Below are 26,809 nucleotides of genomic sequence, written 5' to 3'. Positions count from 1 at the left end.
TTCACACAGATAACAGCCGCTGCAGCAGAAGGAAATAAGCTCCTCTGCATGTCTGCTGGGGAGGTGAAGGGGGAAATAAGGAACATAAATTCCAGCAAGGCAGATTGATGAGAGACATGAGGTGTGAATTTTCTAACAGTAAGAATAGGTAAAAACTGGAACTGACTGCCTCGGGAGGCTGTGGACTTGCTTTCCTTGAAGTTTGTAATAACACATTGGAGAAATATATAAAGGGCATATATTAGGTGAAGTTCATCCTATGATGGACCATGGAGAATGTGTAGAAGATGATGTTGCTAGTATGTTAACATAGCTGATATATTTTTTTCCTGCCTTGCTGATTTTAATAAGAGATAGTAAGAGAAAATTAAGAGGTCACTTCAAGTGAGAGGCTGAAATTCGAGCCTGAATTGCAAGTTTATGCCATGTGCAAGAGGCAAAGCATGAGCTTAATCTCACACTGGACATGCTTTCTTTCATAAGGTTGGCTTGGTAATATCCTCACAATATTAGACGTGTTTTGATACTTTGGAATGTTTTAGAATGACGTTTTTCTATTGAAACTTTATTACCATCAACCATTATAAAAATGCCATTGTTTGAGGCTGTGCATTGTGATCCAGACAAACTAGTTATTTATTGAAGAAGGGAGCCACCAAAATTAGGAACATCAGTTGTTTTTCCTGTTAGTGCTTCTGGACAGTGTTGCTGGGACAGCTAAGCAAACAAAGGTTTGGTGCTGTACTTGTGTAATGATACTGAACTGGGAAAGTCAGAACATGCTGCTGAAGCTATGCATGCATCACAGAAACCTATTAAGCTTGTTCTAGGGGGAAGAACCGGCCATAATCTAAAAACTTATTTCATATTTTATAAGTGATGCCTTGGACAAAATTTATTACAGAAATAGAGATGGGGTCTTTTATTTTTTTCCAGACCTTCATGACAGATTTAGACATTCCCAGCTTTCTGTTTAAAAATGGCTCATTCTGAACTAGATTTTATTATCCAAACTGCCTGCTGTAAGTGAAAACTGATACCTTGCTTATTTTTAAGTTTGCACGGAGTTTTGGGCAGCAACTGTACTGTTTCATTGTGCTATCTTTCTAATTTTAGAACCACAAATCAAAAGTAATAACAATAATAAAAGTAATAATGCCAACCAAGTTTATTCTGTGAGTTGCGGAAGACTTGGGACAGAATGCTGCAGGGTGTATTGTAGGACATCCGTCCATTTGTTGTCTGTATTGATGAGTAATTAAGGAAACAATAACTGGAACTGCAGGTACAATGACAGACTGACTTTCCCACTGCTTCTTTTGGAGATGGCTTGCAGTGGGAAAGGCTTGGTTATGTGATGGAGGGGTGATGGCTATGTTGGGCTGGGAGCTGGGAAAGTTCAGAAGAGTCCTGCTGTAGGGCACAGACTGATACCCAGTGCAAACCTGCACCCAGAATTTTGCAAACTTTGTGTAGGGTTCAGAATCAGGATAAGGTTTGGTCCTGAGATATCTGTCAAGGTCAAGCCAAAACTCCTGAGTGTACCCTCGAGTAAACTCAAGTTCAGGATATTTAAGGCTTGGACTGTACATTTCTTTGGCTTTGACCTGCTTGGCGAACCCCTAAGCATTCTCACAATATGAATAATGACAGCGATCTCTGAAAGATAAGGCTGGCTAATAATGCTAAAGCTATGTTAATATGTAATGGCTCATGCTGAAATGAATGTGCAGAAGTTTTCTTTTATTATTTTGTCAGTGGAGCTTAATTGGAAGCAGGACTCCCAGTTCTATTTCTGACTTGTGTCAGTTTGTCTGCAAGCCCACCTTGTCAATTAAACCCTCTGCATCTGTCTCAGTTAACTCATTTCTAGTGTGTGTCTCAGACTATATTTTGCATCACTCTTCCTTATGTAGCTTAATAAATGTTTGCTTAACACTTTGTGGGATTCTGTAAGTTTGTGTCGTCGTAAAAGTTTAAATTCTAGTTTTCTTTTTCATGGAGGAATTATGCCCAGAAGGAACACTGTTCTTTAGGGATTTAAATTGTGCTGTTTACTTTCACAGCTATAATGTGCAGAACGTGAACAGGGAATGTAAGCTAGAAGCAGCTTGCTGTACAACAGAATATCTGAAATGTCACATTAACTACACAAACAGAATTTAAAATAAAAATTCATTTTTTTTCTTTTTAATGGGCAGGCTTCGTAGCTACTGTTGTTGCACACTCTTATTCCCTAGGTGCTGAGCATTATGTAATTGATCTGGCCATGCTTTTCCTCACTGGTCTCATCCATGCATGGCAGAAAATCTAGTAATCTGTAAATTGTGTTGGGCTAAAGAACAGGTTACAGACTGTCACTTGTCATTCGATATTTGAGTGCTCCTACATGTGCCATATATTAGTTTTATTTTCTACCATGACACCTAGCTATGAGAAGAGAGCTCTCCGGAGCATCTTAAAAGATGTCTTCTATTAGAGATGGAAAGAGTTAAGCAAAATGTAGATAGTAGATCTCACAGCTAGAAGTAAAAATAATATACATGGGTGTCTCTGAAGCTTTAATTGGAAGGGGGCATAAGAGAGAAAGGCTTAGTTTTCTTTTCAAGAATGCTTCATGGAAGTGAGCTAGGAGGTTGAATGGGCAAAACCTAAGGTAGGTGGAAAATGTGTATTTGTGAAAAACAAATTACTGTAATGCTGAAGTTTTGCATCCTATTCTCTAGTGGTCATAATTTTCCCTGCGAGGAAAAAAAATTGATAATGCAGGAGTTCAGGCAGTCTACCATGGAGAGAGAGGTGGATTTAAAGGCCTTATGTGAGAGACTAAATTTGAGGAAGAGATGCAAATAGGCACAGCATCTACAGAAAGTGGTCTGGTACGATCTGTGCCCTTCTGGTGCTAGACAAAAAGGGTCCAATTTACGAGAGCTTGGCCTTGCCTGTTGTCATGGGACAAATTCCACCTGAGGAAAGGAATGCTGGAGAAAAAAAGGATTGGAAACTCAGGTGTAGATTCAATAATGGGTTGTTGGATAAGGACTGTAGGAAACCCAGCACTCTGGAGTGTCTCCGCAGTGGCTCCCTTTAAGTATGTATTCTCATGATTTTTACTGAAGTAAGGAGTTTTTTGCAGTTGGATTTTGTTTCATTTGGTTGGGCCCATGTCCAAACCAGCCTGGCCTGTATTTTGGCCTAATGAGTACTTGGCTGGGATACCACCAAGTATATTGCTGGTGCTGCAAGAAGTGCATAAGGATCGATGAGCCCTTCTGTGGTTCTGTTTGCCTGGACCAGTCCAGGAGTCCAAGCACAGCATATAAAGGCTGCTGCCCAGCTGGCTTTTGTAACAGTTAAAGAACTGACTGTGATTTTTATAGGAACTGGAGATGACAGCTATTTATGTTCATATTCACAGTCTAGAGTTTGATAGTTATATCTTGTTTTGCACCAGTTGCTCTATTCTTGCCAGTGGCTCCTTAACTTTCCTGTTTTAGGAAACAAACAAACCCAACAAGCTGTTTGGTACTGCTAGTGCACGATGTCTGTGATGAGAAACAACCCCATTTTGATGTCAGGTAAAGTGATTCTTGCATTCAAACACAGAGAGCTTTAATTAAGCTTTGTGCACTGCTACTTGAGAAGAGATGCTTTTCAAATATGAACTGCATACATCGTTATTAGTGCTGTTGGCCTGTTGCCTGTCAAAGCAGCAATTATTTTCTACAACATCTACTTCAGTTCCTCTGCTTTTTCGGTTTCCTGTTATCCCACATGGACATCTGCAGTCCCTTTGCCAAATTCCTCAGTACATCGTGGCACTCCAGACTCATAGGAAGAGGATTTATCAGCACAATAGCAGTTGATTGCTTTAGCTAGCATATGGCACTGTCCTTTGAACAGTGGAGGTTTAGAAAGCATGTGAATCCTGATGGAAGTAAAGCAGTTTGAAAGGTGGTCTGCCTTGGTGGGGAAGTTAAGATAACTAGTAGTGGATTTGGTGTCATCTTAAAATGGTCCAAAGCTGTGTTAGAGCTATTTTGAGAGATGTTATATTTAATAAGGCTGACTTCTATTTGTTTGTGTTTTGCTTAGCTTGGCCTTTTTGGGTGCATTTGCTTACTGACGGTTAGCGCTTAGGTGCTTGAATAAACAAATCCTGAGTAAATTTGTTCTTTGTATCCCATTCTCTTCTACATGTTTCCCAGAGGAACTCCTTCAGCCAGATCTATTGAAGGAATAATTATTTCATCAGGTTTTAATGTATATCTTGATTGCACTTTGAAGACATTCTCTTGAGGAGTTTTTATCATTTCAACAAGGGATCATAGCATGTAAACAAGGAAATAAACGTTACCTTTCATATTAATCAACAAGATGATTAAATAATAACCACAATTGTTAATTGGTACTTGGAGAGAGAAAGTAATGACTGTCTTGAGTTCCACAATGAGAGTACCAACAGTTAGAGACACTTTTCTGCACAATAAAGCTGCATATTTAGGAGGCATTACGGTTTTAATGTGCAGCTGCAACCCTAGTGTAGTTGTGCAACTGTTTGCCTGGTGTCCTGTTTCAGGCATATGTTTTCATACTGAAAGAGGTATTAGCAAGGGGTTTGGGGGTTTAGGCAGTGAAATCAGTTCTCATTGCCACTGAAAGCCCGAAGTTTTGTGTAAATTCATGCTTGCAGTATTTTGCTTCACCATAGGATACAGTTCCTGCTGGTTTCAGAATGCAGAAGGAGTCAAAAGCTGTTTCTTTCCTCAGAGGCAAGAGTCCAACTTGTCCCTCACAAGATAGTGGCTTCTGGCTCCCTCTGAGTTTGGAAGTAGAGCCTCATCTTTTCATCACACAAGTCTTTGTGCTCTTCTAAATACTGCAGTGTTTGAAGAGGGAGAAGGAAGCGCATTGGGGGTCCACAGCTCCTGATGTTGCTGAAGGAAAAAGGAGTGTAACACACAGGTCGGGGAACGTAGAGCTTCAGGCTGGGAATTATGCAGAGCTGTATTCTGACTCCTGCCCCTTGTACTTAGCTGTGTAATCCTGACCTAAGTGAGTAATTTTGTTCCTTGGACACAACCAGTTCTTTGTACTGTAACTCACTTGAAGCAGGTAGTGCTGCTGGAAGCAACTGTGCCCTCCTGCTCTGTGCTCCTTTTTGCTTCTGACCTGCCATAAATATAAGTGAAAGAAGAGTTTCCTTCTCTGATCGTTTTACTAAACTGAGGCAGCCTGAGGGTGCATCATCACTACATTCCTGGCAAGGTTAGGGGTCTAGATTTACCCTGAATTGGGGATGACAGCAAAGCGCTGCCTTAGTTTTTTCATATGTCTTCGATTATAATACTTCACAGATACTGATGCCAGTTCATTATCACTGAAAAGTACTTCGAGAGCTTGGGCTGAAGGGCATGATGAAAATACAAAGTAGCCATTGTATAAAGAGACTTTTCTGGTCATATACTTCTAAACTGATTTATCCAAAGGGAAAGGCTTTTATATTGCAAGCAGGGGCTAGAACAGTGCTTTGCTCCTACTGAAGACCTGTTGGCATCAGTGGCATGGTCTCAGGTCACCCACAGATACCGGTAATATAACACTTTGCATTTTTGCTGGCTTAACAGTCATTCAAAATGATGTTGAAGAATAGCATGTTGGATTCTTTTATGATATGTGTCTGAGGGTGGTCTATCTACTGTCAGTGTCAAATCACATACATTCAGGTGACAAAACTCTCCTTGGCTTTGACAGAGCTGAGATTTCACCATCACTGCCATCCTCAGTTGCCCAGTGAGTGTCACTAACACAAATATCTGTTCCATGCACCTCTGCAGGGTGTTTTGTCCCATGCAGGTTTTGATGCAGAGTCCAGGTTCTGGTTTTGTTTCTTGCTATGTTTGGTGTTGCTGGTGGGGAACAGCAGAAAAAATGATTTTGTTCCTATTCTTAATCATATGGAATAATGTTACAATTTTAATTGCATGTTTTAATTTTTCCTTCTTCTTCATCTTTTATGTTTTGAAATTCTGCATTTCAAAAGCAGGATCATTATCATTTAGAACATTAAAGCTTGTCTCTGTAATAGCTTTCCCTTTTAATGTGGAAGAATGGAATTGAGGAGAAAAAACCAATCTGTCTTGAAGGAAATTCTCTGTTATCTAAGGGTTTTCAGTGCAGCCAACAAGATAGGATCTTAGGCTCAGCTGACTTGGAGTGTCATTCTGTGTCTTGAGTAACTTGTAGCGTACAAAGCATCACTTTTGTAATCTTATCACCAGTAAGATCCATGCGGTTCTGCCAGTGACAAGGGGATTATTTCAGCTTTTTATGATGTCAGTGAGATTTTAGTATTTTAGGATTCAGCTGTTAAGCTGTTGGGGGGAAGAGGGGAAGTTAGATTATAATTGAACCTCTGTGGAGGGAGAAATTAACTGAATAATTTGCCTGTATTTTTTTCTACCCAAATTTCCTTCTATTAGTCTCCTGATGTTTTTTCCTTATGAAATCAGGTTAGAACACAATGACTTGATGTGTTAAACAGGCAATGATGCCAATGAACATCTGTTTGTCTGGTCCAGATTGCCATTAACACCTAGTAACATTGTCCTTTCTTGCTATTACTTTTATACAGAGCAGCACAGAAGCTTAACCTGTCTTCGAAGAGAAAGAAATACCATCCACCCCTGCCACACACACACGACTTCTCTATTTATGCTACTAACTTTAGTGGCATCCTGCAGCTCTGTCCTCCCCCAGCACCACCATGCCTTCTGAGAGCTGTGTCCAAAATCAAGGACAACCCTGGCATTGGAAAGGTAATTTTGGATTTAATTTTTTTAAAATAGGTTTATAGAGCAATTCTAATGGGGCTGGAAGATTTCAGCCTAGAACAAGGTTGGATAAGCTCAAGAGAATGGTCTTGGGATAGAGGGAGAGGGGCACATCTGTCTGAATGTGCCTGAGAGCTGTTATTTGTTGACTTTGGAAAATGTTTGCAGTCTCAGAGCAGATTCAGTGCATACGTACTGGCTTCACTGAAGCCAGTTAACATCACTGACAGCAATATCGACAAAGGTTGTTTTGTCCTTCCCTATGTTCAAGTTAGAGACAGAATTTCTCTGACTTCATTGGTCCAAAACCAATGCACATACAGGTGTCACCTTTGTCAGAAGTAGTCTCTGTTACCGGCAAGGCTCAGCTGCTGGTGCTGTCTGTTTGCTTTGAATTAAGGAGATTGGCAAGGGTGCTTGGTTTCCCTCTGCTTCACATGTCAGTGTAAACCAGAAGTAATTCTGTGGAAATCAAGTAGCAGGAGAGAAATAGATGTCTCTCCAGCTTGGGAAATTCAGCACCTTTCAAACTGTAACATTCATGCTAATTTTATTTAAAATTAATTAAAATACAACCTAATTACTTAGAGCTTTATTCATATTTATAACTGTTTAATCACCCACATGACAGAGTCTGAATACTTATTTACATAGGTTACAAGAGATTAGCATTTGAAGATAGAATTGAAGTACCTAATGTGCCCAGGAAAGCTAAAACATGCACCTTGACTAACCATATAAATCAGCATTAACATAGAGATCATCAGCCTAAATACTTGCAACTGACACTGTTGCTCTCAGAGAATACTCTGTATTCTCTTAAGCCAGTGAGTTTGTGATAAATAGAAAACAAAGCTGTAATTGATGCTATCTTTAAGCAGGTGGAAGTACCGATGAAACTGTATTTTCTGCTCCTGTGTTTAAAAGTGTGTTAGAAAAAAGGGTGCAGTATTAAGTGGTGGAATGCAGCAAACATGACAGTAATGTACAGGTTCTCAGGTGAAAGAAGAGTTTGCTAAGGAATATCCTTTCTGTGTGTATATTTTGGCAGAGCCCACTTGTGCCTGCCCCTTTTCCCTGAGGTTTAGCACTTGGCTATGACATGAGGAATGATGGAGCAGTGCATTTCTGAGGCTCTTTGGCTTAGGAAGACCTTTAAAGCATGCTTATATCTCCCCGTGTTGGCAGGTCAAAGAACTGTCTCTGTACCTCACCACACTCATGTGCTTACAGCTATGTGTAAACTAGGGACTCTAGCATTTTTCCTACGCTTTGGGCATGGTCAGTGGAGTTTATCTCCATGACTTGTGCCATGTAGAAAACTCTGGTTTATCCGGTGTCTTCAAAAAGATCAAAAAGTCTAGTGAAGATCAAATGAATAATCCCAGATGGTAGAAGATTATATGCCTTGGGTCGTGTGGTCTACCTACCTTTTTCATCAGTGAGCACAGAAGAGGGCTTTCAAAGGGAAAAGCTCTACCAGAATGCAAAGGAGAAGGTCAGGAACTTGTGCCAACCCACAGACCAGGGATATGCCCACCTGCTCAGTTGTGTGATCTTCTCCTTCGTTATGGAATATATATATATATATATATATATATGTCCACATATGGCGTGCTGGCGGTGTGGGTGACTTTTATGGATCAACAGGCAGTTGTCTGACCCTCAGATGTCTTTGCTGTGTAAGCTGAAAACGTTATTGAAGGTGCTGTTTGTTTTGGGCCCAGAGTTCTAGCTGTGGACTTCTCACCGCATACTTGTTGACCACCATTTGGAAAACCCCTGCACAGTGCTGTGAAGTGCTGTGCTAGAGATAAGAGCACTCTGCTAATAGCATCAGCCCTTTGGTTCTTGAGTTAAGATCTAGAGCATGCAGTGGTGACGGGGTCTGCTAGTTACTACTTGTAATGCTCCCCAAAATATAAGGTAATAAGGCATCTTCTCTTACCCATAGTTTAAAATGTACAATACCTCTTAAACATCTCTTTACCCATTCCTCTTTTGCAACTTGATAAATTAGTGTTTACCCGTAAAACAACTCCAACAATGTAGCTTTTTTTTTTTTTAAAAAAAAAAGGCTGTTACTTTTTGGTCCCTCCTCTTCTAACAGATTTTCGCTTTACACTCCTTTTGGTTTTCTTTTTCCTTGTATTTTTCAATGAATTGTAGAACAGCTTGGGTTAGAAGGGACTTTGAAGATCACCCAGTTCCACCTCCCCTGCCCTGGGCAGGGATACCTCCCACTAGATCAGGTTGCCCAGGGCCCCATCCAGCCTGGCCTTAAACATCTCCAAGGATGGGGCATCCACAGCTTCTCTGGGAAGCCTGTGCCAGTGCCTCACCACGCTCTGAAGAATTTCCTCCTAACATCTAATTTACATCTCCACTCTTTTAGTTTAAAACCATTCCCATTTGTTCTATCACTGTCTGCTCATGTAAAAACCCATTCTCCTTTTTTATAAGCTCCCTTTAAGTACTGAAAGGCTGCTATAAGGTCTCCAGCTCTCTCAGCCTGTCTTCATAGGAGAGGTTCTCCAGCCCTCTTTGTGGGATCAGTTTTGTGGCCCTCCTCTGGACCCACTCTAACAGATCCACGTCATTCTTATGCTGGGGGCCCCAGACCTGGATGCAGCACTTCAAGTGGGGCCTCACAAGGGCAGAGCAGAGGGTGACAATCACCTTCCTCAACCTGCTGGCCACCCCTCTGTTGATACACCCCAGGGTGCAGTTGGCCTTCTGGGCTGTAGGCACGCACTGCTGCCTAATGTTGAGCCTTTTGTCTGCCAGAACCCCCAAGTCCTTCTCTGCAGGGCTGCTCTCAATGAGTTCTTCTCCCAGTCTGTTCTTATGTCTGGGAGTGCCCCAACCCAGGTGCAGCACCTTGCACTTGGACTTGCTGAACCTCATTAGGTTCACGTGGACCCACCTGTCTAGATTGTCCAGATCCCTTTGGATGGCATCGCTTCCTTCTGGTGTATCGACTGCACCACTCAGCATGGGGTCATCTGTAAACTTGCTGAGGGAACACTCAGTCCCTGTCAACTGACATGACTCCCAGTGTCGTTGGTAGAGCAGCCTGTCCAATTGTAAGTACAAGATACGCATAGGGGATAGAAGCAGTGCTGGATTCTGGAGTCAGTTTTTGCTACCGCAGCATCTGTGGCTGTGGCTGGCTCTTCCCTTGGTTTGTGTTATTGTTCCAGATCAGCAGTGTGCCTGTCCCTATTATTAATGTGTGGTTACAGTGGGTTAAGCAGCTGGTGTGGCAGTGTTCTCCTTCTTCACCTCCTAGCTTTCTGCTGTTTTGTCTTTCGTGGTTAGTTTTGATGTGGAGGACTGGTTCCTTGCTGTTATCTGTTGCTTAGGTGAGAATGTAGGAGTACTGATGGGCTGCATAACTTCATCCTACTGACCTGACAATGACACACTGAGGACCAGGCCTTATTTTTTCTTGAGGGGCTGATTTCTCTGAGCACAGGCGGCTTGACAAGTTTTAATGGCCTTCTTGTCACGTGGCTTCTTCTGGAACAGGACAGGATACCATAGAGAAAAGCACCTTTTTGTATTGTAAAGGGAAGATATAAAATTTAAGGAGAAAAGTATAAGTTATGTGAGAATGAAAAACAGAAACAAACTAGAAACCCATGAAATGTCAGTGATACTTCAGTGGGGGTAGTGTAATTTCCTTCATGACAAGTTGAAGTGGTGAATGATATGTCAACTGTGCGGAAATAGCATTTATATTAAGAAGGAACTAGTGAATAAGGCCAGGATCCTACAAAGACTGACTGCTACTGTTACAACACGCTCTAGGTAGTCCCATTTCTTTTGCAGATCTAAGTGCGAGTCCATGCTGAAATATTTACAATGTCCAATATGATTGGCTTTCTATATATCCATGGCTGTGGTCATTTTTAACTACCCCCCACCACTGGTGCTCAGGGTTGTCTTTTAGCTGGTATTCAACACATTTTAAGAGGCACAGGAACAGCGTGTGGAAAACGTGATGTTACTTCGGGGCCAAAATGGGAAAAAAAAAAAAAAAAAAAAAAAAAAAAAAACGTCTCCAGAGGGAATCTGGAAGCATAACCTAGTAACCCTAACTTTCAGGTCGGGCACCCAGGCAAAGTGGCTGAAGCAATAATAAAGATCAAAATTAGCAGGCAGGGATTAATATGATAAATTAGGTATCAGTCAATGGAACATCTATAGCCAGAACACACATGTTAGAGTTCTGTGGAAGAGTCAGCGAGTGTTTGAATAGGGGTGGTCTGGTTGATTGAGTGTATTTGGGTTTTGAAAAAGCTTTTGATAAGTGCCCTGGCCTAGTTTTCTTAGAAAACCCTAAGCTGTCATGTTATTAATAACCAGTAGGAAACAAAAGGTCAGATTCCACACTGGAGCAAAGTTAGCCGTGTCATACGGAGATCCATGCTGTTTGGTGTCTTCCTAAATGATTCGAGTGAGGTGGTGTAGCTACCTATTCAGACTAGTCAAAGCTAAATCTGACTCTGAAGACTTGTAAAAACATCTCATAGTACTGGAATTATTGAGATGATAAAGAGGCAGATGAAGTTTAATGCTAATTAGCACAAGGAAAAGCGACTCTAACTCTGCATGCACAAATGGTAAGCTGTGAGGAAATCAGGCATGACTGTAACCCATTTTACCAGCCATCATGGAAGCTACAGCATTGTTCGTTACCATGAGTCTCAGCTTCTGAAGAAATGCTTCATTGACTGTTCAGGAGGCAAGAAGGATAAGCAACTTTAGTTGTAAAGGGTCTCTTAGCAGTATGTGATAAAAAGACATGTTCCTCTTCTTGCCCATATTATTTTAATAAGTCACTGGTTGTGTTTACCTTTACTGGCTTTCTTCCTTACCATAATAACTTTCAAGAAGTTCAATAAAAAATGGTAAGAACTGAAGAAACACAAAGACTTCCACTCCTCTCACATGTAAATATCTCCAGAGGATCTTCTCAGAGGAGAGCTCTTCCCCTGCAGGCAGGAGCAGCAATGGTGTGCTTTGCTGCCAGTACAGGCCTGGACCAAAACTTTTTTTGGAAAAAAAAGGCTTCACCAAACATCTGTACCTGGAATTTTAAGTTCCTTATTTAATGCACATTTTCAAAGCTGCCCTACCATGACCATTTGCTTATCCTGATAAAGAAACTTCTTTATGGCCAAAACACAGGTTCAATGGAGAACTTTCCCACGCATTAAGTCCTTTTCATTGGTTTCAGAGTTAAACATGTGAATAAGAGCTATTCTGATCCGAGGTAGAGGACAGCTGAATCTAAGTCACTGAACGGAGCATAGGCAGCATCAGGACTACCTTGGTTGTTTCTGTCATGATTTGGAATCGGTCCGGCTGACAGGTCCTGTCACTGTGGGACCCTGTCTTAACTTGTGAGCTCAGTGGGTGATCAGGGGAAGGAAGTGGTTTGAATTCTTGCTTTTTCTTGCTATGTGACTATAGCAGGCAGTAACTATGTATTGTCACAACTGCTGGAGGAGGCAGGAATGTGAAAAGACTGTGATGGCCAGAACTTCCACTTGAACACAATTACTGATGTGAGCCCAAGGTCTAGAGTTGTTCGTAATCTATCATCTCCATGCACATCATACGGTTCTGCTGTGATGAAATACTGCTTTTAATTTTTGTTGTTAGTGACTTACTACAGCAGAGATCCTATGTGTATCTTTTGCAATTTCTAATTTCTCATTGTTTCAAGTAGTGTCTTGGAAGGTGAGTAGTAAATGTCTAATTTCTTTTACATTTCATAAATACCAATTTTTCCCTTATCATAATTTAATCAGGAGTGTGTGGATTTGTCCTGTGATTCAAATCTTTAATTAATCTTTTGCATACTTTACTAAGAGTGCAAAAGACTATATACTCTTCCAGGTGCTTGCAGGATTTTTCCGTGTTCAGGAACACCAAGCAGAAAAAAGTTTAAAATAAATAATGTTTGGAACTGTGGGTCTTTCTGGCACCCATGTTTTGTATAATCAACCTTAATCAAACCCTCACACATGTACAAAAATCCTAGTACCAATACAAACTGAATGCTGAGAGGAATTATGTTCACTACTAATAAATGTTACATAGCAAATTTCATACCTTTGTCTTGAATGTGCCAAAAACATCAGAGTCCAAATCATTTAGCTGAATCCTACTTAAAAGGCAATGATCCAGTACAGTATGATTCTTGTAACTGAATCATTTTTGTGGTCTCTCTGGGTGTTATTAAATTTAATGTCAGAATAGTAGGAAAGACGTCTGAAAGCCATTTAATATTGTCACTGGAAAGAAGTTAGATTATGCTCAATTTCTGACATTAATGTGCTACTTAAGATAATTTATCATATTGTGGTATTAAAAAAGACATCCTTTTTACAGTGGCTGCTGTGTAGCATTCTAATTTGCTATTTTTCTTTAGCATGGTAGGAAGCCTTTTTCATGCAAAATGTTTTTTCTGCAGTTCTATTCAGCTCATTCTTTATAATACTGCATCACTTACAACAGCAGCTTTAAGTGCTTGTCTCTTTCAAGGATCCTGTCAATTTTTTTATGTTAGAATGACAGAAGCCTCCTATGTGAGACAATTGAAGTGGAGCATTTAAAGAGAACCTGAGTCGTCAGACGTGTTTCTTGGACAGGTATATACATATTGGTCTCCATTTGTGTGTTTTAGACATTTACTTTCATTTATGCTTTACCAAGCCACAGCTAAGGTACTGCTAATATGATTTACTGGTCATGTAGGGTTTTCTTAAGTGTGCTATATGTCCCATTCACTGGTTCTTAGAATGGTTTGATGATGGATAACAAATAGGTACTTAATTTTGTCATCTTTATTGCTGCTTGTTTCCTAATGACTAGAGTGTTATTTCTGATATAAATCACGTATCGTACTAAGTACTCTTCAATCCATGTATGTAGACCTGTGTAGGACAAGGTTCATACCTTCCTGCTGAAATGCGTTGAGCTGCTTAAACAAAAAAATGTGAAAGATCAGATTAAAATACACAATTTCTTCTATTTTGTTTTCAATTTTTAAAAATAAAATAGTTTTCTTCATGTCTCCTGGGAGTGGAGAGTCAATTCCTCTTTAATAGAGTACAATATAGAAGCGATTTTTTTTTTAGGTTCTCCCAGGGGAGCTAAATGGTCTATGCTAGCATAGCAATTTTGCATATAAATTTGCCATCCACTGGTAGTGGCAGTATATGAAAGGCTTGTAAGAACTACCCACAGTAAACCAATTTAGCAAGGGTTATATATCTGTCAGTTACAATTAAATCCATGAAAAATATTGGCTCTGAACTAGGACTTTTGTAATTTGATTTACATTGTAGTTGAAAAACAAGTGATTTCATTGGAAAATGGCCTTCAACTGAATACGAATTCTTTGTAATATCTTGCTGAGAATTCTTAATTCAGAATGGTGGATGTCTAAGCATAGTTATGTAATTAACCTGCTGTTATACGCCATTTTGTGAACATTGGACAAAATTAACTTCCTGGCTACACATTGCCTGTCAAATGTGTGTTTCAAGGGAATATTTAGTGTCTATTCAAATTTGATATAATGACATTTATTGCTGAAGACCAAATTGCTTGTTCATTTAGGGATTATGATACTACTGTAATGTAGAATATGACCAACGTTTATGGAATGGACTCCCCTATAGTGCCAGCACTTTCCCAAAATACAGACAAAGTCTGAGCTTATTTTGGGGGGAAAAAAAGCTTGAGCTCATGTATTTTAAAATTTTATATGCTTTTTAATACATTCTTTCTGTTTTTTCCTTGTCATTCTATTTAATTTGAAACTTGACAACTGCATAAGCATCGAATGCTAACGAAGCATCGCTATAAACACATGAGCACTACACATCCATTCATTTCTAAGGAGGTACCATACGTTACAGTTATGCCTGTGCTAACATATTTGGCTGGGTCAGGGTCTTAATTTCCTCAGCGTTCAAAATGCCATGGAGTCTAGTCATTACTTAGTGAATAAGCGGTCTTTTTTGTCTACATGTCTGCCCCAAATTAAACTGTGTAGAGTATTTGCTCCAACGAAAGACAAATGATGAACTTTTCGATGTATGCAGTAGTTTTTGTATTAATCCTTTAAAACGTATAGTAGAGGTCTGTGATAGTCTTAGGAACAGAATCCAAATCATCTGGTTCTTTGTTTCAAGTGTGATATAGTCCTTCCCCTTTGTCTGGTGTCAGTGTAGATAGCCCTTCCATCTCTCTTGATTACAGGGTAATAATCAATGTGAACCTGGCTGTCTTAGTCTCTTGGCTGTTTCTGTCTAAAATTGTGTAGGATTGTCATTCTTTCTTTTATCACTGGCTCTTTTCTCTAAAAATTCAGTCTTGGATGTGATTTCTTCTGAGATGACGCTTGCCTCACTGGTCTTTGAGGAGTTTTGTGTTCATTGACGCGTGGCTTTACTGCAGCTCCATTCAATTCAGCATATCCAAAATATGAGGGCTGTATTAGAAAAAAAGTGCTAGCTTGCCTCTGGCCATCAGTCTCACATTCATGTCTTGCTGTCAGAGAGTTGCCTTGAAATTTGGTTTTCACGGCTTTTTGGTCTGTCTCTTACTTTTCCCAAACCTGCTTTTTGACATTGACATATCCTTGATGTTTTGCGCTATCTTGAGCAGTCCTGCTGTCACACCCTCATCCTGCTCTCTTCAGCTCCAGCTGGTTCAATATGTGGGGCGAGGTCTGGAAGTCCCCCAGTCCGCACGAAGAGGGGTGTCCAGTGCTCCTGGAGGAGGTCGCAGCATGGGAACAGCAACCATCACATGGGGATGGGGCAGAAGGTCTCCCCTTGGAACCCCTAGGTGTGGAATGGGGTAAACAGTAGCAATGGCCTCTAAGAGGAGGAAGGGCTTGTATTAGCCAGGATGTGTGTTCCTCAGTTTCTGAGAAGTGTCAGTGTTTAGTTCAGAATTGTTAAAGGCACATGTATATTTGACTTTAAAAAGGGTCAAAGATGTCAAGGTCTAGAGTTTTGGCTCAGGACTCCCACAAATTAGTAGTATTTAAGTGTGCTGCGTGGTTCTGTCATTCTCTGGTGGCCTCATCAGGTGTTTCTAAAACTATATGGAGTTTAGTCGTAGCCATTGTTCTTCACATAAAGGTTTTTTTGCCTCTCTCTGATTGCAAATTATTTTTTTCAGAAGTCTACCCTTTTCCAGTTTGTCTCCTCTAACATTGTTTATGCATGCATAAAACAGTGGTATGACTTGTTTTTATGCTTCAGCATCCATTTATGTGATTTGCCCTTACATGGCTGGAGAAAGTGAATTCTAGCTTGCAAGTGTTTGCTTTTATAACCTTTCTTTTCCCAACTTCCACTGTAGGTTGACAGATAGACTTAAAAAAAAAAAAAAAAAAAGAGAGAGAGAAAAAAAAATCCTTGATTGCTATGAATCTTTCTTCCATCCTTGCCAGTGTTGGTTTAAATTACGCCCATTGTTGTGCTGGGTGGGTGGGCCTGTGACTTTATGCCACCCATTTCCAGGGCTTTTCCAAATTCCATGCGCATATATTTATTTATTAAATTCTTTGTATTTTATCAGCGTATTCAGGATGTGTTTACCATCTTCTTTTCCAAACACTTTTAATTTTAATAGGATTTCCTTCAGCAATTCTGCTGACCTCCCGGTTCCTGCGGAAACATGAATTTGGAAAGTTCATTTGAGTGTTAACCCCCCAGTGTACAAAACTCCCAAGATTAGAGTCAGTTAATTACTGAGATACTTCAGTGAATCGTGTGATTTAGGTTGTCTTCAGGCACTGAGAAAAATGTTAATAATGTGCATGTACCATAATGTTTTTTTATTTTTATTTGCAAAAATTGAACTGATACAAACCTGTCCTCTTTTCCTATCAACATGCTCATTAAAATTGAGCCTCTGTCCAGTATTCAGTGTCTCTGAGTATGTATGTACAAATCCTTGTATCCTTTATGAACTTTTTCCCTGTAATTCTTTTTTCTTACTCAGCATCTGTCTGTGACACTGAAGAAGAAATACAGAAAAGAAAATTACAAGGAGTTACTAAAAATGCAGTTATAACAGGAAGAGTCATACCCATCACAGGAAGGATTTGGGATCTTAGCTCTCCTTACAGAGTCTAAATAGTGGTCAGGGCAGAGATGCCCTGATCCTGAGATTACGTTTCTGGAATCACCTTATTTGTATCGTTTTTCTTTTTTTTTCTTTTTTCTTTTTTTTTTTTTTTACTCCCTGTCCCCCTGTTGACATTCCTTCTAGGTCTCCTCTTTGTTTTCTTTCAGACATGTCTTACTTTTCCCTTTCTTCATTTGTTCTCTAAATTCCTTCTCTTAAGGTTTCTTCACTTCATACAAGTGTTACCAGTAGCTGGTACTGCTGCAGTTGGAGCTGAGCACCAGAACTGGCCGCACTGCTGAGTAACTGCCCACAGAGGATGTAATTCTGAGTGGGCCTGAAATACATGTTATTGCATTTAGTTCTAGTCATTCATTTCATAAGCAAATAAAAGCATTTGAGTGCAGTACCAGATACTGCTACTGTGCTGTCTAGTCATGGGCCAAAGTTACTTTAAGATTTACGGGTTCATGTGTTTTCTTGAGTCCTTCCCTCACTAAAAGCCCTTGTATCTGGGTGATTTTCTGCACTGCAAGTTGCTGTCTCTGCAAGTGAGCATGCCTTTTGTATTAAACATTGATGAAGAGACCCAGGGGAAGGTGCAGTTAAGTTGATCCTTAAGGCAGGAACCATGCTGGCTGTACAGTACTCAGCTTTTTCTGCCGTGTTCCTCCTATCCCAACACAGAAAAGTACTGGGTTGAACTTCAGAGCTTTGAATACAAACCTGGCAATTAAGGTTGTTCCTGGAACAAAGGAGGGCTAGAATAATAAAAATGTATAACACCAAATCTTTCTTTTACATATTGAGAAGCATGTGCCTGCATGTGGGATCTGCCTGCACTTTAGCTTCTGCTTTTGCAAAGCGATAGGTTTGAGTAAGCTTTATTCTTGTTGGTACTTACATGAGCATTTTTAGTTCATTTCTGAGTGAAGTCAGTGCCTAGTTCGGCAGCTCAGCATTGTGAATAAGAGTGACACATTATAACCCTACAATTTCTGATAGGTAGCTTTAAACATTACGCCATCACTTGTGGATGGATTTAGAGGGCAAAGAAATGTGGATGGATTTAGAGGGCAAAGAAATGTGGATGGATTTAGAGGGCAAAGAAACTAAATTTGAAATCTGTTTTTCTACTCTGCAAATCAGCATTTATACACAAAACACCAGAAAAGGAACTCCCTCAAGCTGCTCTTTTCTTGCCCCCTCCCATTTGTCTTGAAAGCTCATTTTCTCTGTGAAAATGAAGATGACCCTTGAGGCCCATTAAGAGTTGGGATCTGATACCCTTTGAGAAGAGATTTTAGTACCTTTCTGCTTCAGAGAGATGGTCTCAAAAAGCTGATTTGGCACACAAGGTTTTTCTGTGGGTAAAGTCACCTTTTTGTTAGGAGGAATAACACTGATGGAGGAAACTTGCTGTTTAGGTCAGGAGGAGACCAATTTTCTTCTTAGCCAAGCTCTGGCTGCTAGAATCTAATAATAAGTGTAAGAGAGAAAAGAAAGGATTGTTTAGGGATTTATTTTTTTAAATAGCATATATATTAAAATTAATTTTAATCAAGTGACTCAGAAGTGGGCATTTATATGTATGTATTTTTCTTTCTTTTTTTTTTTTTTCCTGAGGGCAGTTATTTTTCTGAGCACCTTGGTAGCATGTCAAGGTTGAGCTAACAGGCTAATACACAAAGCTGGCTTCGTGGAGCTTTTATGGGGAAACAGCCTTGAGTCTGTCACCTCTGATGCACTTTGCTTTTGAAGCAGCTGTTTCATTTATTCTAAGGTTCAATTATTTTCTGGGACTATGTTTTCATATTCATATCAGCATAAAAGTGAAAAGAAGGGGGGACTGCCTGAGTTGGTAGGTGGAAGAATTTGCTGCTGCCTTTGGTGGAGCCTCCTGCGGTGTTTACTGGGTGGGTCAGTTGTTTCTTAAGCCCTTTGGAAAAAATGTTGGGGAAAAGCTTTTATAGCCACTTTCTGAAAATACTTTCTGTGATGGTGCTCAGCCATACCCCTTAGTGACTGTGCAGGGGATGCCTGCATGCAACTTAGCCCCCCAGAAAGGAGGAGCTGGAAAAATGGAACAGCTGAGAAATTAAATGAAAACCTTCAAGTTACCTACCATCCCTAGTTGATAAAGACAGGGACAGTTCAGCATGGTGCTTAGTGCTGTGAATCACCCTGGTCTGGGCACTACATCTCACTTGCACCCTCCGAGTGCAGGTGTGCATGCCATCACCTTCTCGTCTTGTCTGATATAAAGGGCAGTCTTAAAGGGTGGCTCAGCCTGCTCCAGTATTTGTTTGTTGCAATGCTGGGAGGACTGCATTTCCTTCTTGTGCTTCGCTGAAGCAATTTTTCAGCTTTGGTTCTTTCTTTACCATTATTTCTCTGGATGCAAGACTGATGGGGAGGTGCTGACTGCAAAGCGCATTTTTTTGTAAAGACAAAAAGAATGTGACAGCATAATAAATGCACACCATTCTAATGAAATAATATTCTCAGAACATAGAGATAAATTGTTCTGGAAGATTTAAGGTTAAATTTAGCAGTAACAAGTTACAAAAACAGGAGAATCCATCTCTGTTAGCAGTGTATGCTCTCCAACCCAGCGTCCCCATGCAACATCCACCTCCATGCTAGAGGTTGGCCTTAGATCAGCAACTCTGATCAGCGTGCTCTATTTGGTGGGTTCACCTGGTGGGTTTGCAGAAGGGGGGGAGGGTTGCTATCTGTCGCTTCCCTTCCAAATCAGAAGCAAGCACTGTAAAAGGAGGACTGTACTTCATTAGGGTCAGTAGTTGCATTGCAGAAGACGCACATCCTGATGGGTGCTCTGAAGAGTGCGAATTGCTCCAGCTCTGCTGCATGTGGTGCATTACAGCCATGGAGGCTCTTCACCCAGCAAAACTACGTTTAACGCTGGTGTTGGAGAACATGTGGTAGTTAGATAAGGACCTAATGCTGTTGTTCAGCATGTTTTTGAAGCATTTTTTTTACTGGCCACGGAGAGTCACTCTGGCTGAACATTGCTTTCCTCTAAGTTTGATCTGCTGGGCAGTGCAGAATTGACGATTGGCGGAGTGATTCACTGCTCCTGTAATAGTCATTTGCTGCAGTGCCAGGTGTGTAAAACACACTGGTTCTGACCTGAGAGCATTTCATAAGGATAAATGGTCATAAGTGGGTGTGAGGCAGTATTTCACATTTTTTCAAAATAAGAATATGATTTCCAGGAAGCTTAAAAGAAGCAGGTGTGCAGCCTTTGCTGAACTTGAGTGAGACCTGGTCACTTGGCTCCCATAAGCTGCTTGGGAAATCACAGCCAACATGTCTGAGCTGTCTAAAAATGATGTCTTAAAATGCCATGTGTAGGAATAAAATGTACTTTGTGAGCAGTTTCCCTTCAAGATTTTGGACATTTTAATGCTTTTTTTTCCTTCCCTTCTTTGAAACTGCCATAAAATCTTCAACTAACCACCAAACTACCTAGCAATAACAGCATAAAGGCATCTGCCTGGGAAAGCTATAAGAGAGGCACCTGTTTATTAGGGGAACATGAAAAAGGAATTGAAAGTTTCCAGATTTAGTTTGAATGCACTAGCTCTCTCAGCTTTGTGTTATTCCCATGGATTTTGGAATTGATCAGTTTGTACTTTTGGTCACATTAAGTACATGGAAGGTAGGAGACTAGAGTTTCCTTTTCTTTAGGCATGGTATTACACCTACAGTGGATTATACCTGCTGATCAGACATTTAGAAATAGAAATGTTGAAATTGGAACAGAGTCAACAAAGAGGACAAAGTGCACCTTTAAAAGCTAATTCAGTGCAGACCCCAGGGTGGAAACCAGTCTGGAAAATCTGGCTCTGATTTTGTCCCACGGTTGTCCTGACACGCCTAAATATTATAAATGATCATGTCTTGGGAGGGGGAGCGGGTTTGGGAGGAATGCTTTGCATCTGTTTAGCTGGGAACTAAAGTTGTCAATTTCTTATGAACTTTTGCAGGTGAAAGTGATGGTAAGAATTTGTCCTTCTCAAGGAGCACATGAAACATCTGAATCCATGTCCTTCCTAAAGGTGGATCCACGAAAAAAGCAAATCACTCTTTATGATCCAGCGGCAAGCGGGCCTTCCAACATAGGTCACAGGAGGGGTGTTGTTGCTGTTCCAAAGATGTTTGCCTTTGATGCAGTTTTCCCACAGGATGCTTCACAGGTATTGAAATCACTTGCATAAACCTCCTGAGTCTTCACTGAATTTCTTCACTGAAAAGGTTGTGAGGCATTGGAACAGGCTGCCCAGGGAAGTGATTCAGTCACCATTGCTGGAGGTATTCAAAAGATGTGTAGATGCGGTGCTTAGAGACATGGTTTAGTGGTAGACTTGGCTAGGTTAATGATTGGATTTGATGAACTTAGAGGTCTTTTCCAACCTAAACGATTTGGTGATTCTTATGGCCACTGTGTTTTCTCTGCCTTAAGAGTACCATCTTTTTCTGAGAATTTATATTAAAATGAGTTGCCTTAATGCATGGAAAAAAACACAGTAATGAATAGACAGGTGGGTAAACTCTTACATTTTCAGTTTAGCCAAGATGTAAAATTAAGGAATAAAAGCTGGGGAGATGGATTTACTGACTAAATTATCTTCTTGCCTTTCTCTTGTGTTAGTGAAAGACACAGCCAATTTGAAGTTCACTTTTCACTCCAGTTAGGTTTTAACCCCCTTGATGACATGAAGAATGTCCTTCTCCACTGTCTTCAGTGGGCAAGGAGCATGTGCTTAACATTAACTGCTGAACACCGCTGTTAGGAGAAGAGATACAGCTAACCCTGTGTTACTGCTATACCGAAGTATTTAGGGAGCTTTTATATTTTCGTTTCCTTTTCCAATTTGCTTATTCTGTTTTTGACTGATTATTTTATCTTGATTGTGGTACTGATGGTATGTGCCTCTCACAATAGTGATTTCAACATTAGTCTAAAACTTAGTGGCTTTTTCTTACAGATAATAAAACTCCCATTGCTATCCCTGCTGCAAAGTGGGCTGGCCAGTCGCAGCCACCTTCTGTGCTGGTTTTGGCACCAGCCTTCTGGATTGCTGATGCCTGGTTTGGGCTAGGTTCTTTGAGGTGCTTGTGGTGGACCTTTTGGGTGGCCTGTTTGTGGTGTTTCTGGGTGGCGTTGGCCAGCCCAGCCACTTTTATGCAAGCGTCATTGCTCAAGGCAAGCTCACTGCTGTGCACCTGCAAACAGAGCCTTATCATTTCACTGTAGTTACATATTTAACACACCACACACATAGCACTGCCCCCCGCAGTTGCCATACCTGATAGATCATCATATTGTATATTTGAGACCTTCACTGATGTGGATAAACTGGTTTTGGTACACTCAAGTATTTCAGCAAGTTTTCTTTATTGATAATGCTGTTTCCCCTGGAAAAGGAAGACGTGATTCTATGAAATCTTATTCAGGGATCTTAATGCATTTTCTCCAGTATGAATGTCTTTTTAATTCCTGTGAGCACTGTTGAGTAGCTTAATTTCAGTGGAGTTGCTACTATTGCTGAATAGCCTTGGCTAAGCTATTATACCAGCAGGAAGCCTAGTTGGATAGCATTCAGTTTGCTACGTTAGTCATAGAATCAATATTCCAAGAGAATTAGTTTAATAGAATTGAAAACTATTTTAGGCTGTAGTAGCAGATCTTATTATTTTTTTAAGATAGTATAGTTACTAAAATAATAGGACTGATGACATAAAAATAAGGGGAATAATGTGGCTCAAAAATATTGAGCCATTGATTTCATACAGAAGAAGACAAAAAAAAAAAAGCAAACAAAAAAAACCATAGTATGTGCTTTTTCTTATTTGTCTCTAATCTTTCTTTCAGGCTGAGGTATGCTCTGGAACAGTAGCAGAAGTAATCCAGTCTGTTGTGAATGGTGCAGATGGTTGCATATTTTGCTTTGGTCATGTCAAGCTTGGTGAGCTCCCAAATTCGTTACAGTTAATTACTATGTCAGTCTGGTAATTACATGCTGTCAGCTCCTGGAACAATAAACCTGGAGTATATGAATAGATTAGAATTTCTTTTTAATTAGCTTTGCAAACTTATCATGGTTTATTTCTACACTGGGATTGTAAGTTTTAATTTGAAAAGGTAAAATGTAACATCAGATTAGCTTATTCAAGAGCGAGTTTATATATAGGTGCATTGTGATGAAAATCAAAAGATCAGAGATGTTTTTAAAATTTAATTTGCTGTGGGTCTGAGTTACAAAAATGGCAAAAATAGTTGAATAGTAATGGATTAATAATTAAATACTTTGCATTTTTGCATGTTATTTCCCATTATCTGTGTAGCACATGGCATTGCATATAATGTGCCAGTAGTAATACGAAGAAAAAGTGTCTTGTACAAGAATGGTGAATTAAGTTCACATTTATCTTTTCATTCTAGGAAAATCTTTTACCATGATTGGGAAAGATAGTTCCACACAAAGCCTTGGTATCATCCCCTGTGCAATTTCTTGGCTCTTCAAATTAATCAATGAACGTAAAGAAAAAACTGGGACACGTTTCTCTATTAGAGTATCTGCTGTGGAGATCAGTGGCAAAGATGAAAACCTTAAGGATTTGTTAGCTGAAGTAGCCAGTGGCAGCCTTCAGGATGGCCAGTCTCCCGGAGTTTATCTGAGAGAAGATCCAATATGTGGAACGCAGGTATAATGGATATCACAACATAAATTCTCTGAGTCTGACTTCCGTAAACTTTCTATTTCTTTTTATCTGACTACAACTATGAAAATTTTTAAGACAGTAAAAACAAATTTTTGGTTTTAATCTATAAGCCCTGCTCCCATGGTGTAAATATTTGTTTTGTTTAAGTTCTCAAGAGATTTATCCAGTTCAGGGGGGAAAAAAAAAGCTCCTGTGCAAATTAGTTATTCTCTTGTTTATGTTCCAGCTTCAAAACCAAAGTGAGCTAAGGGCCCCGACAGCAGAGAAAGCTGCATTTTTCCTTGATGCTGCACTTGCTGCCAGAAGTACCAGCAAACCTGAATGTGAGGAAGAAGATAGGAGAAATTCACACATGCTCTTTACTCTTCACATATACCAGTATCGCATGGAGAAGAGTGGCAAAGGAGGAAGTATGAATCTTCTCACCATGTTCTTTATTTTTAAATTACTTCAGTTTGGGTTGATTTAACAATAATTTGCAATAAGCTTAGAAAGAAAAAGTGAAATGAACCCTCAAGCCAGTCTACCTATAACTTCAGTAGCTGTAGCTAATACCTGGTTTCCTCACTATTAATATTTAATGTTATCATTATCCCGTGCTGTATTCATTATTTTCTTCATTTAAATATGTTTTGAATACCCAGTCTGGCTTGAGCTCATGCAAACACATGATGTACAACTGGTTTTCCCCTTTTTGTTTTAGTGTCTGGAGGACGCAGCCGTTTGCATCTCATTGATCTAGGAAGCTGTGAAAAGTGCTGAGCAAGAGCCGAGATGGAGGAGGCTCTCTGTGTTTGTCTCTCTCTGCCCTGGGCAATGTAATTTTGGCCTTAATTAATGGTGCTAAGCATGTGCCATATAAGTAAGTGAATTATTGCATGTATTAGCGTAAATTTGTGGCTGGTGTTACCTTAACAATGAATTGCATTGCATCAGCAAATCACTCTTTACCTAAGATGAAATTAAAGGAAGTTTTGTCAGAGAGAGATCTGTCTTCTAAGGTCGCTTACATATTGCAGACATATCTCTTTATCTACCTCTGTGTGTGTGTGTGTGTATACATACACAGAATGCTTAGAGGTCACATAGTAACATGAAATTCTTACTTAAGTGACCAAAAAATTGTATGGTTATTGTCATATGGTTAAGACGGTTTGATTGTTGAAAAATGCAGGGAGAAATGGTGATTTTTTTTTTCTGTCCTCTGTTTCCTGGGTCTTGGTTTTAGACCTGTCTCAGCCAGCTGGACAGAAATAGTAAACACTTCCATCAAAATTTCATAGAATTATGTCTCCTTTTACCAAATTTAGAAATTATATTGAAATTCAGAAAAAAAGATGAGCACCATGTTGCACAGTTTAGCAGAAGTGAACATTTATGCATATTGCTTTGTTGAGTGTACTTGAAAATAATGTTATGTTAAATGCACCTGTCAAGAGCCCAGCCCAAAGACAAGATCCACAATGTAAACATTCCTACCAGAAGTTGGCCTTCTGTCCTTAAATTTAATTGCTACTTGTCTTTATAACATCGTTCCTTCATTATCAATCATGTCATTTCACTTATTTATCTAGTGTTGCATCTCAAACAGGTGTTCTTTCTTTCTGTATTAAACAGAAAGTAGGTAACTTCCTCAGGCTAGTTGCTACATTTGTGGATGGAGTACAGGATGGATGTGTTAGAATAGGGAAGGACAGATCTTCAGCTTTGTCACCTACTGTAATTTGGTGAGCATAGACTTGATGGTAGTTCCCACATATTGAACCAGCTCGGAGTTGTGATGGAAGCAGCCTCCAGGGAGCCTTGGGTACATGTGCTGGGGACCCATGGAGGACAAAATGTCACCTGTTCTGTCAGCTTTGCTTTCCATAGCTGATGATTGCATCATCAAGAAAGTCTTCAGAGAGAAATTTAGCTTCCCATTTGCGATGTCAGAGCAGAGCACAGCAGGCAGAATGGAAACTAGATTAGTTAAGATGGCACTGATAATATGTTTCTGATATCTAATGTTATTTGTTTAGGATTTTCATACTGTTTCTGTTGACTTTTTTTTCTTATCAAAATTATTTGCATGTACCTTACAGAGCTTAGATATCGAGATGCAAAGTCTGCTCAGGTAAAAATAAAGCAATCGTGAGCTGCTTGGGTAGTATGAGATAGACGTGAAATAACTAAACTAGTTATCAATTGTTTTACAGTTGTCTCAAGTAACAAATAAAATGACTTACACTACAAATACACAGGCAAATAAATTGTCAAAATGCTTGTTATCTTTGTATGTGTGTGTTTAGACACATTTTAAGTATGGTCAAATAATAAGAGAAATTTCTTACTGACATGTACCATAGTTGTATATATTCTATGAGAATGAAAGCACAACTTGCGGTGTAAAAGTCTGCAAAAAAAAATAGTTTTTTCTTTAAACCATCCTAATTTTCTCAATTGTTATACAGGGACAACAAGTTGACAATGTTGTTGAGGGAATCACTTGGAAACATCAACTGCAGAACTACTATGATTGCGCATATTTCTGACTCCCCAGTCAATTATGCAGAAACTCTCACCACCATTCAGCTTGCATCACGAATCCACCGAATGAGAAAGAAGAAATCCAAGGTTGGTGCGCAAACAAGCTGCAATTAATTCATTTGAAAATAAGTTTTCCTAGCTTCTCGGTGGGGGGACGTGGGATTTCTTGGCGGTAAGAAATAATACAAGATGCATAAAAGCTCAGGAGAGGAACTGACAAATGACTTGGCACCAAGCCATCATCCCACCCTCAATCCTTAATCCTGAAATTCCCTTTCTTTTTGTTCCAAACGTATTCTTTCTTTGCTTGTATGTGAAACTATCTCAAAAGCTTCAATTTGTGTTAATTAAAAAACAAGAAGAAATGGAAAACTGTTGAGGAGAAAGACAACGTATAATATTTAATGTAAACTATCTGAAAAGGTGAGATAGATTACTCCTAATTCAGTAAAATCTATGTAGCATGACCTTGTTACTTTAATTCACACTGTAATATTTTTCCTCTAGATGTAATTGTAATCGTACAC

At 39.8% G+C, this 26,809-nt stretch overlaps 1 protein-coding gene across 1 annotated transcript in view; it reads left to right on the top strand.

The window, feature by feature from the left end:
- KIF26A (kinesin family member 26A) overlaps positions 1 to 26,809 on the top strand; it is a 100,264-nt gene that overhangs the window by 63,274 nt on the left and 10,181 nt on the right. Inside the window, 8 exon segments of the mRNA XM_040558424.1 lie at positions 6,635 to 6,818; positions 21,014 to 21,223; positions 22,903 to 22,996; positions 23,473 to 23,735; positions 23,980 to 24,163; positions 24,457 to 24,507; positions 24,510 to 24,615; positions 26,207 to 26,369. Of these exon segments, the coding sequence (XP_040414358.1) occupies positions 6,635 to 6,818; positions 21,014 to 21,223; positions 22,903 to 22,996; positions 23,473 to 23,735; positions 23,980 to 24,163; positions 24,457 to 24,507; positions 24,510 to 24,615; positions 26,207 to 26,369 (1,255 nt within the window).

Source organism: Cygnus olor, chromosome 5 (genome assembly GCF_009769625.2).
Source record: "Cygnus olor isolate bCygOlo1 chromosome 5, bCygOlo1.pri.v2, whole genome shotgun sequence".
NCBI lineage: Eukaryota > Metazoa > Chordata > Aves > Anseriformes > Anatidae > Cygnus > Cygnus olor.
This window is presented reverse-complemented; position numbering and strand designations above follow the sequence as displayed.